The sequence below is a fragment of the Sphaerodactylus townsendi genome, linkage group LG07 (genome assembly GCF_021028975.2).
Source record: "Sphaerodactylus townsendi isolate TG3544 linkage group LG07, MPM_Stown_v2.3, whole genome shotgun sequence".
NCBI classification, from domain to species: Eukaryota; Metazoa; Chordata; class Lepidosauria; order Squamata; family Sphaerodactylidae; genus Sphaerodactylus; species Sphaerodactylus townsendi.
In genome coordinates, this window is record NC_059431.1 from 63,768,147 (window position 1) to 63,780,448 (window position 12,302).

The 12,302-nt window shown below is 41.5% G+C and overlaps 1 protein-coding gene across 1 annotated transcript; it reads right to left on the reverse strand.

Annotated features, from left to right (window-relative positions):
* Positions 1–2,230: 2,230 nt before the first annotated feature.
* Positions 2,231–10,919, reverse strand: HINT1 (histidine triad nucleotide binding protein 1). Its single transcript, XM_048504659.1, has 3 exons — positions 10,732–10,919; positions 5,926–6,030; positions 2,231–2,557 (listed from the first exon to the last, which is right to left on the reverse strand). The coding sequence occupies exons 1-3, from the start codon at positions 10,906–10,908 to the stop codon at positions 2,393–2,395; spliced, it is 447 nt and encodes a 148-aa protein (XP_048360616.1). The 5' UTR covers positions 10,909–10,919; the 3' UTR covers positions 2,231–2,392.
* Between the last annotated feature and the right edge of the window lie 1,383 nt (positions 10,920–12,302).

Below are 12,302 nucleotides of genomic sequence, written 5' to 3' on the forward strand. Positions count from 1 at the left end.
TAATGAAACTATTTGACATTAAAAAAGATTTAGTAATCGTTTAGCACACAAACATCTGTATCCATATCTAGAGGCAGGAAAACTCTCCTCAGCACATTTGTATGTGCCTGTTTTGCAAGAAAAAATTTAGTTATCAGCGTTTTAAAAAATGTTGATGGTTGGATAAAGAGGGCCCCATCCTTCTCCTCTGTAGGAAGAATACGCTGGATGAATGACAGAACCTGAGAATTTCATTCCTGTTGAATGGAAAAGGTACAATGGGAAAGATTGGAATCAGTAATATGTCCATTTCGTTGTCACTAAAACAGAAACAAATTGTTCTATATAGCTGAAACTGGGAACAGGCTTCAAAACGAGTGTCATTCCAATTGTGCACAGGGAGGAACTTACAGGAATAAATGTATTTTCTCCTGAAAGCAATGGAACTACTCATGAATTAACTAACTCAAATGTGTTCAATGATATTAAAAGAACCAACTCCAAATCCACATAAAGTGGATCCACTACTCACTGCAACTCCTTGACCATTCTGGTGGTCCTTTCTGTGCTTGTCCAGCTCCAGGGCTTCAAAAAAAAATTAACTGATCAGAACTGTACATCATAAAGCAATGAGCTACCATATTGCTATTGTTAAACTTCTTGATAAAGTAATTGGTTTCTCCCACTGACAGTACCAAATTAAAACAAACCAAAAATTCTTATACAAGTTGTCAGCATTAGGATTTGGGGGACAGTCTTGCAGTGGCTGATCTCATTTCTTCAGGGTGGGGACAGAGTGTAGCACAGGGTCACCCATTGGTATGTGGATTCCCACAAGGGGCAGTCCTCTTCTCAATGCTATTTACCATCTATATGTGCCCCCTTGCCCAGTAGGTCTGGAGTTGTCACCAGTATGCGTATGATACCGTTATACCTTAAGATGGGTGGCCAGCCAGATACCAACATGGATATATTGGCCAGTTCTTTGGAGGCCACAGTGAATTGGTTGAAACAGAGATAGCTGGAATTAAATCCATAAAAGATGGAGATCTTATGGCTGGGCCAGGGGGCTCAGGATAGGGTAACCAGCTGTCAGTTCTTGGTGGCACGGAATTAACACCTCTGCCAACCATCAAGAATCCTGGGGTGATACTGGATGTCCTACTGTCTATGGAGAAGCAGGTTACATATGTTGCCAACCTCCAGTTATTCAGATCTGCTCTGCCTTCCCACCCTTATTGTTCACACATGGCAGGAGATTCACTCACTAAGGCCTGGCACAACAGCAGTCAAGCACAAAGCAATATTAAAACTTCTGAACAGCGGAGATGCAAAAGGAATCCATTATTCTGTTTTCTGCTGTGCCCGAGATAGCTGTTCTTCCATCCTCTTAGACCAAATAGCTACGCAGCGGCATGTGATTAAGAACTGCCTTACCATCCCATCCCTGGGCCATAAGGCCAACTTAATTTGGGGGGCCCATCAGCTATTTTTAAAAGGAAAAAAAACTCTACAAGGACTAGGAAGTTCCTGGTTGAAGTCTCTTTGGTATCTAGGTGAACTTTGGCAACTCTAAATCTTTCAGGCTAAGTCTCACTTTTGCAATATGGAAATACTTACCTACCTTTTGAACATATGAAACAGCCTTCTTCAATGTCAAACTATTGGTCTATCTTGCTCATGACTGCCTACTTCAACCAGAAATGCTCTTTCTGGCTCCTTGATAACTCCCACTGATCATATATTACATTTTGTCAGATTCTTCTGGCACCCATTGCACTACAGCCAAGCAAACATACAGCAACCCAAGCTTTTATGGGGGAAAAGCCTTTTTTGAAAAGAAAAAACCCCACTATTGACCAACTGCATAGTTTGCAAACAATTTTAACAGTGAATTTTGGAGTCTTGAGGAAAGACTATGATTCCAGTTTAGAGCTAGGGTTTAAATCCCCATTCCTTCATTGTTGTCAGTGTTCAGACTTGAGCATGTCACCATCTCAGATTTAAAATGAGGGATTAACAACCCATTTCATAAGTGAGGAAGAACATTGTTCCATTTACTGCACAAACCTATGTACAGTTACTCTATGAGAAGCCCACTGAAATAAATGGGCTTAGTTTACAGTAGTTCTGCATGGAATTGCGCCATAAGTACCTTAAAGAAATAGATAAAGAAGGTTTCTTGCAATAGCACCATCTGTTCAAAGTCAACAAAGGAACTGTTAGATAAGCTGAGCAGACACAAAAGAGATAGAATATGCCTGTGACTTTATTGAAGAACGTTTGCACAAAGTTCTATATTCCACGAGACAAGTTAAACAGAAGAACTCAATTATAGTGGTTGGATATTTCAAACATTTGTTGACTATATTCAGGAGATGGATTGAACACAATTCTTTTATCCAATCTGATCTTAACCGGGAGGCCAACCCATCTGACGACCACCAAGAACATGTAGATGTAAATGGTAGACAGACTGTCCACCATCTGGCCCTTCATTCACCACCATTCGGTATCCCTTGTTCAGGCCCAATTCAGCAGCACATTTCTTACCCACAATCATTAAATGACCCAGAAGCTGGAAAAGAAAACAAACAAACAGGAATGTACAACTCAGAACCAGTCTGTTGCAGAAAAAAATAACAACCCAAGACTGATAGTTTTACTGAAGCGTATATTTTTGTGAATTACAGTCAATCTTCAACAGGAAACAGGAAAAGAAAGAAGTCATATTAACTCATGGGCGGCCCGGTAGGTTCAGGAGGTGGTAAATGCCTTATGGTGGAGGGGGGTAGTACCAGTGCTTCTGAAAGAGGTGGTGGTTTGCTCCCTTTTGAATAGGCTCATTTGGACCCTACGGTGCTGGACAATTATCATCTGGTGGCCAACATCCCATCTGGGGCAAGTTCCTAGAGACTGTGGTGGCAGCTCAACTGCAGGCTTACTTGAAATAAACCGATTTTCTCGACCCATGCCAATCTGTTTTCAGACATTGTTATGTCATGGAAATGGTCTTGGCTACCCTGATGGGTGATCTTTATCAGAAGAAAGACAGGGGAAGACTACCCTGTTAATTCTTCTTGATCTCTCAGGGGCTTTTGATACCATGCACCATAGTATTTGCTGGACCAGCTCTAAGAATGGGGTTGGTGGGGACGCTGTGTTACAGTTGTTCTCCTCCTACCTTCAGGACTGATTCCAGAAGATAGTGCTGACGGACTCATGTTCGCAGTCCTGGGAGCTTCCTTGTCTAGTTTTGTCCCCTACACTATTTGACATATACATGAAGCTGCTGGATGAGGTCATCAGGGGATTTGGAATCAAGAGTCACAGATATGCAGATAACACCCAGCTCTATATCTCCATTTCTCAGTTTCAGGAGAGGTGCTCCATGTACTAGACTACTTCCTGGAAGTAGTTATGGGCTGGATGGCTGAATCTAAACAAGACAGAATGTTTCAGGTTCCCAAGTCCGTGAGATCATGGTACACCCGGTTGTGAATGGGGTTGTAATGCCCCAGAAAGATCAGGTGCGAGATCTGGAAGGTGCTCCTAGATTCACCACTGTCCTTTGAGGTTCAGGTGATGGCAATAGCCAAGAGGGTCTTTCAGCTGAAGCATCTAGTTCTCCAGCTCTGTCAGTTCTGGGACATAGGGGACCTGGTCCCAGTGTTACATGCTCTAGTAACCTCTTGATTGGACTACTGTAATGCACTCTATATGTTGTTGCCCTGGAAGACAGTCCAGAAGCTGGAGTTGCTGCAGTATGTTTCAGCTAGGCTATTAGCCAGTATATCTGACCAGGCGTACATCACACTGGTCCTTAAGGAACTGCACTGGCTCCCAGTTCATTCCTGGGCACACTTCAAATGGTTGATGTTGATGCACAAAGCCTTAAAAGGCTTAGGCCCTGCTTACTCGAAGGAGCATCTGTGCCCGTACGTACCTGCCTGGTCACAGGGAGAGGAACTCTTGGTGGCACCTCTCCCCACCTTGGTGCAGTGGTGTATTTCTGTGATTGCCCCCTGGAGATCTATCATGTGCCTAACATTCACAGGTTTTGGTGCATGGTGAAGACTTTCCTCTTTGCCAAGGCATTTGGTTAGACCCCTGAAAACCCTGGCTGCTGGTCAGGGGGATGGGTGAGTGGGGGTCGGGGTTATTTTATTGTGGTTTTAATTATTATATTTTATATAAGATGTTTTGTTGTGGTTTTTTAATTGTTTTTAACGCAAGTATGAGATGAGGCACACATTTTAATAAATAAATAAATATTCCTTATGTAGTTTTAGATCTCATGGAGTTTCAAATCTCATGGGGACTCTGATCTCTAGTACTTTAGGTATTTTCAATACCTCCAGGTTCAATATGTGAATAATGTCAGAGTCAGCCTCCAGACTCCTAAAGTTTCCATAATGAAAACAAACAATTTGTGTGACCATGGGGAAGTTAAACTTCTTAAAAACTGTACTTTTTACATTTTAGGAGCTGATTTTTTAGGGATATTTTTTAAAAAAAAATTAATTGTATGCATCATATAACTTGTAACATGGCTCCTATATTCTAGTAAGCATTAAAAATCAGTACTTTCATGTACTGGTCATACAACTGGATTACTTTTAAAATTGGCAACTCGCATTTTAATATTTCAGCTAGAAAACTGAGTGTTCGGTTATAAATAAGTCATTTATTATGTTGATGTAAAATGTATGCCCTGCCTTTCAAATGAGTATTTTTGTACTGATGATCCAAGCAATTAAAAAAATTCGATCATCATAAGCAGTGGAAAAATAGCACCTAATCATTTAGGTAATAATGCCTTTTTCAACTGAGAACCCCAGAAAGACTAATATAATGCTAGCTGATCTGATTTACCACAGCACTATTTCTCATGCAAGTATGTAACCTCATCTTGTAAAACCATGTTTATAATATATTTTGAAGTGATATACTAGTTACATAAAATGATCATCTGTTTCTCATCATTTAATTCAAAGGCATTAAAGAAAAAAGCTACCAAGGAGGTCACCATATAACAATTACTGCAAGTATTGACTTATTTTCATGTAGTTCTTTGCAATCTCCAGAAAGGTTTTGAGACAGAGGTGTCAAACTAATTTGTTATGAGGGTTGAATATGACATAAATATGACTTGGCTGGGCCGGGCCCAGGGGTGGGCAACCCAGATTAGAGATGAAGGAGTGGCTTGCAAGTCAGATTGGGATCGGGTTGGGGATGGCAGGATGGACTGGCAAGCCTGCAGCAGCCTCAGAAGCCCAAAGTGGGAATGGAAGGGTGCCTGCCCGGACTAGCAAGCCCAGATTGGCAAGGGGGAGTACTTTGGCAGTGGGAGGTGGAGGGTGGGTGTGCCTGGACTAGCAAGCCCACAGCAGCCTCACCAGCTAAGATCAGCATGCAGTGGGGGGGGGGCGTTACTCAGCTGGTGGGAGAGTGTCTGAACTGGCAAGCCTGCTGCTGGCTTGTCAGGCCATATTTGGGGGGCGGGGTGCCTCAGCTGGCTGGATAAGCCCTCTCAAGGCCTCATGTTTGATAACCCTGTTTTAAGTTAAAGTCTTTTGAAAATTTCAAGATTCATCCAAGGATAATTATTTACATAAAATATATCTTGCATGAGCATACTATAGTAATCTTACACTGGAATTCAATTCCTAGGCTTAAAGCAAAGGAAAAGCATTTGCATGCCCATTGCTAACATCATTGTGACCTAGACTGGAACTCTGCTCACAACACTGCAAAATGCAAAGTGTGCAAAACTGCTCTATGTGCTATATAGCTAAGTACATTTGCAACATAAAGCACTGTATTCCAGTATGGCTAGTGAGAGAACTGTACTCAAACTAGGAACAGCAGAATTTACTTCTATATTTAATATCTAATCTGTGCTTTTCAAAGAACAGTTTACACAAGCCCTACTTTTATACTTACAGCTTCATCAGAATCTTCTGTTTGAGATAACTGAGTGATAGGCTTTTTGGGAACCACTAGGAAATGGGTTGGAGCTTGTGGAGACACATCATGGAACGCGAGGCACTGTAGAGCAGAAAAGGCAATTGTTTTTAACAGTTCTTCTTGATAATAAATAATAAATGTCAAAAATAAATGTCAAAAATAAATGTCATAGAAAAGTTTTTCAAGCAAAGTTTTCCAAAGATTTTAATCCAAGAACTAAATGAGAAATGGTTCCCTGGAGCTCTTTAAATAGGTCTAAAATGTTCTCAGATGGCTGTGTCTTTTGAAATATGGCTAGCAATTAAAAGAATAGCAATGAATGTGACCTTACAGAGTAAATTAAAATTGAACACATTGAGCTAGACTTTAGTTTTTAAAAAGAGATTCAAAGTACCTTGAAAATACCCTAGTTAAAAAATAGTATCACAATGTGACGAATTCTGAAGTCTACATTTACAATTTCTAAACAGGTAATCCAGTATATATCAAGCATGCAATGGCTTTTTCCAATGTAAAAAAATTAATCTGATGCAGAAATGCACAAATAGGCCACTTGTTGTATTCATTAGAGTTCAGATAATCAGTAATAAGATTCAATGAATAGCACCCAAATTAAACAGGTTAAGTGGTATAAGTACCTCAGCCTTTCATTCTCCTATAACCTTTCATGTGCATCCCATAGGAAGGCTGCCCTCCTAGCCACATCCAACAGCATTTCAGAGTTACTTCGCTTCTTCTACAGCTGTGATTATTCCTTTATTCCTCCTGCCCTCAAATTTTTCAATGCCAAAGTCGCCTCAAGATTGCTTTACCAAGTCCCAATTTGGATTCAAGCTGTTAACCACTCTTTGAATTCCCTTCAATCCATTTTTTTCATAACTGGACTCCCGAATTGTATGGCCTACGCAGCCCTTTGCCTGAAGTTAGATCAAAATTCCTTGGAATCAGCTGCTTGGCTGAAGGTTTTTAGATTCTGGCTGTGAATTCATTCTCTTGGACTGTAATTCCCTGGTCCACCGCCTGCTCTCTGACACCCATTCCAACCCCTGGTTTTCCATAATTGAAGAAAAAATGACTTCTATTGGACTGTCAGTGGATTCACTCTGCCTTTTGTCCTATTCAGAAGCTTATACAAAATTAAAAGGTCAACTATTGGTTAAAGAGTCCTCTACCCTCATCACTGCAGCCTAGAAAACTTGCTCCCCCCTGTATTTTTCTATCCCATTTGAACAGGGCCACTTGGCCCCACTACCTATACTGCTTAATAAACCCCATTCAAAGGAGAGCCATACTGCTCACCAGGTTTAATGTTATGCCTTCTGCCTTGTTACATGGCAGATTTAACAAGCAAGAAAAGTCTAAAATATTGTGCCCATGTAACACTGGCTCAGTTGAATCTCTGGCCCACCAATTATTACATTGTCCCAGATTTAAGGAAATCAGATCCAAGTATGTGAATCTTACTCCTTTACACTTACCCAATCTCCCCGATTTATTCAGATTACACTACTGGCTGGACAATCCCAATCCTTTTCCGTGCATGATAGTGGCAGACTTTCTCCTGGAAATTATCAAATGCCAGTAGATTTCATTTCACTTAACACTAATTTCCAGTATTGTATATTTATGTTTTTTTAAATCAGTCCTTTACTATTGCTATTTACTATTGTTGTCTACACCAATAAAGGCTTGTTGCTGAACGGTAATGAGATTCTGTCATACATTGTGGACACTCCATTTCCATTTGAGGAGAAATGTTGTTTAGCTTTTGCTTCTGGAATCTGAATACTAAGATCATCCTTAGGCCTAGTTTCCACTGAGATGGCAAACCTACATTCAGTAGTGTTGCCAACCTCCAGGTGGTGACTGAGATCTCCCAGAATAACAGCAGGTCTCCAGATGACAAAGATTATATTCCCTACGTGAAAAAAAGAATGCTTTGGAGCGTAGATTCTTTGGCAAAACACCCTGAAGTCTTTCCCCTCCCCAGACATTCTTCCTAGGCTGCACCCCCAAAATATCCAGGAATTTCCAAACCACACAGTGAATGGTTTTTAATCTGTTTTAATCTGCTAGTTTTTCTAGGTGTACGAAACATACGAAGAGCACTGATGGACCAGAACAAAAATACAATACGATTAGAAGCAGTGCTTAACAAACATTCTTAGGAAACCAATTTTCACTCAGAGGATTCAGTCACTACTAGGTGAGGAGTACCAAAGTTCAACAGGTCACAGTTCTATTCAGCTTGGTCTTGCCCCACAAGGATTTAAGAGCCATTTCAAGCAAGTATTTTAATATCTCGAACAGAAATCTTGATAATGAACCAACACATGTTCAGTTCAGGTTTTGAAATCTCAACCAGCACTGACTTTTACAAAAATGTCCATTATACTGGAAGTTACAAATCAGATGAACTCGCATGTATTTCATTAAAAAATGATTATATAAACTCCAAAGAAGAAACTAATACAGGAACATACAAGCATGAGCATGGTTACGTATCAAACTTCTGGGAAGACTGAAATTTTAATTTGCCTTGTTAACATGTTATTTGAGTTCCAGCAGTTCTCAAGAGATGTTCCCAGGGGACACTACAACTTCTTGGGATTTCAGCATACAACCTGTCTCCAAAACAGCTCTGCCATTATTCTCCCAACCCTGTAAAGCAGGTGCAGGGTAGCACTGACCATCTTTTGCAGAAGCTACAGTCACACATATGTGTGATTTCTCAGGACCTTTTCCCAGGCTAAAAGTCTCGTGCAAAGGGCATCTCAGGATTAAAATTAATGTAAAATGTAGAATTAATGTTTTATGAGCAGGCAGGTTTCCCCAGGCTAGCTCCTACGTTTTTATGTAACCAGGATGACTACAGTACCCTTTAAGCATTGCTTATATTTTTACTGGTTCTGGTGGGTTTTCCGGACTGTGTGGCCATGGTCTAGTGGATTTTGTTCCTAACATTTCGCCTGCATCTGTGGGACATGGACAATATACCACACTAAACTTTCCCTTCTCACTTAAGACACAGTGTGAAACAGACTTTTCTCTGTGATACACCTCTGAAGATGCCAGCCACAGATGCAGGCGAAACGTTAGGAACAAGATCCACCAGACCACAGCCCCTCAGCCCGGAAAACCCACCAGAACCAGTTGAATCTGGCCGTGAAAGCCTTCGACAATATATTTTTACACTTCACACCACATCTCATTAAAGAAAAGCAAGCCGATTACCAAAACCATTTTTTCCTACAACTACTTCAAAAAGAAAGGAACTAAATTTTGTTTAAATCAGTTGTTTAAAATAATTGTTCTGCACTGATTATACTAAACCTGAACTTTCAGAAGCTAATAAATTAGTCTTTATTTGTGCTCTCATAGGGTCACCATACACCAGCTACAACTTGATGGCACTTTCTACCACCACTATTAAACAATTCTTTCCAAATGTATGTCCATCACTTGGTGACTTCAACATGTGTGCTTGGGAAGAGATCATAACTGAATGGTAGAAAATGTGATTTGTATTCATATTGTCTAAAATTCAGTTAAAAGGGTACCCGGGCCAGGAATGATCTCTGCTCTGGCTTTGCCAGAATCCATTCTGGACTATACAGCTTATGAAGGAGAACTAACAAACACTAGGAATGATATAAATGTGTTAGCAAATGGCAGTCTCTTATCAGACCAGACAGCTTAATGCTGTTAAGCCTAGATATGACATGAAACGTCCAAAGCACAGTATATTTCCTTGAAACATCCATAAGTCAAGTTGGCATCCTTCCTGAAAGCACAGTACAATAAGAATATGTAACATGAAGTAAAGTATGCAGACAGAGGTTGAAATTTTTGTGCAGTACTGAGTTATCATTGTGCAACTGGAGTAAAAGCTCTGCAAGATCCTGGCATCAATTTGCCTATATTTGCCTATATATGCCTACACGTTTTGTCTCTTCAGCACATAGGGCACTGGTTCATACACTAAGCTGAAATAATGTATACATTTACCAAATGTGGAAAATCACACACAATATGCATACACACATAGTTTGTACTTGCATGGCTTCTCTTCCAGAAGGATTAATTAAACTAGGCCTTTCTTGACTTCATAATGCCACAGAGCGGCCAGAATCCCACACCTGTCTTAAAACAGTGAAATTGTGTGTGTATGTGTTTGAATCAGGTCTCAAAGTCAGGGCTTATTAAGAGATACACCAATTTGTTTCAAGGCACCAGAAAGAAAAGTCTCTAGTCGATCTTTTCCCACAGTTACAACCCCCCCCACCCTTCTTAAAAACCTTTCCAACGAAGCAAAACAAATTAATTGCATGTGGGAGGGGGATTTCACTTAAGTCAGAACGAAAAAAGAAATTCCAGAAGCTTTGCAGATGAATATTTTCATCCTCACCTTAGGAGGTTCACGAATAAAATCACAATAAACTCTCAGCGATCAAGAAATGCTTCTTCCACTTATCCGGGGGGGAGGGGGGGTTGGCAGAAGGAGGACGCTAGTTTTGAATAAGACGCTTTAAAGTGAGAATAAGGCCGCTCCGCCCGTCAACTCTTACCACTTAGCCATAACGGAATCTGAAAAGGTGTACCGACATAAGGTGTCCGACATAAGGGGGGAGGTGTTGCCTTTCTGGCTGTCGGTGCCCAGAGAATGCGGGATTGGACCGACCTTCGGATCCACCCCTCCGTGGGACTTTTCTCCAGCCAGAACGTTCCTGCTGCCCCCGCACAAAGCGCCCCTTGGCTGCCCCCTCTCCTCGCCCTGCTCACCCGCTCATCCTCGAAGATGATCTTGGCTGGGATCTCTTTGCGGATGATTTTCCCGAAAATGGTGTCTCCGCCCGGACAGGCCGCCCGGGCTTTACTTATCTCGTCGGCCATCTCCCCTCCCGAGAAGCCCTCCCGTCGGCGGCCTCTGCAGTCCGCCTCTCCAATCGCCACCAACATCCACCTTCTCTGGCCTAATGACTAACCGGGACGAAAAATATAACCATCCATGCCATTGGTGGGTTCTCTTGTCCATCATTCTCTTCCCGTCTTTCTCTTCACCAATGAGAAACAGGCGTGAGAATTTCTTTTTTTAAGCCTAGTAAAAGAACCGCGGCGGGAAAGGAAGGTGAGTGTCCATCGTTGGGAGCAGCGAAATTATCCAGCAAGCAGTGAAAAAAAAAAAAGGGGGGGGGGGGAAGCTATCCCCCAGAAGTCAGTGGAGTCTTGTGGTACTTTTATTCAATAGGGTTTACATAACAGGACTTACTCCCTAGTAAGCGGCCCCAAGGACCGGAGCTTCAGACATTCAATAGGTTCATCTTAGATGATTTCAAACGGATCCTCGTGAAATCATATGATTTTTTCATTGGAATGAAATGAAATCACCATGAAACTGTAGAGCATGTCTCCTGACTAGCAGTAGCATCTAAATATCACGCATCCCATGTCTCCAGGAGAATGCAGCACAAAACCTGTTTGAAAAACATGGATTCTCAGCGATTTGAAGTCACCCCAACACACGCCATTGTTTCTATGTTCGCATAAAACACGCATCCCATGTCGATATACAAGAGTGGCACAAAAAAACATTCTAGCATGGATCCTCCTGTTTCATTTGTCACCTAGATGATTTCAAACGGATCCTCGTGAAATCATATGATTTTTTCATTGGAATGAAATGAAATCACCATGAAACTGTAGAGCATGTCTTCGACTAAAGGCAGCACCCAAACAATCACGCATCCCATGTTCCGTGGCAATGCAGTGGCACAAAAACCTGTTTGAAAAACATGGATCCTCATGATTTTTGCACTAAATCACCCCAAAATCACCACCACATCACAGCTCAAGCCCTTAGCCACATGTCTGCATAAAACAATCACGCATCCCATGCTCCATGGCGCCGCAGTGGCACAAAAACATTCTTAAAAGCATGGATCCTCCTGTTTTTTTCACTTGGTCACCCCAAAATCACCACCACATCACAGCTCAAGCCCTTAGCCACATGTCTGCATAAAACAATCACACATACCACGCTTCGTGGCACCGCAGTGGCACAAAAAGTGGTTAAAAAGCATGGAAACTCATGGATCCTCCTGATTTCCTCACTTAATCACCAATAAATTACCACCAAATCACAGCCCAAGGCCTTAGCCACAACTCTGAACACAACAGCCACGCTCCGTGGCGCTGCACTAGTGCAAAAACGAGCAAGATCCAGATGATTTCAAACAGATCCTCATGAATTCAAATGAATTTTGATTGGAATGAAATGAAACCACCATAAAACTATAGACCTTGTCTTAGTCTACAGGCGGCACCAAAACAATCACGCATCCCACTCTTCGTGG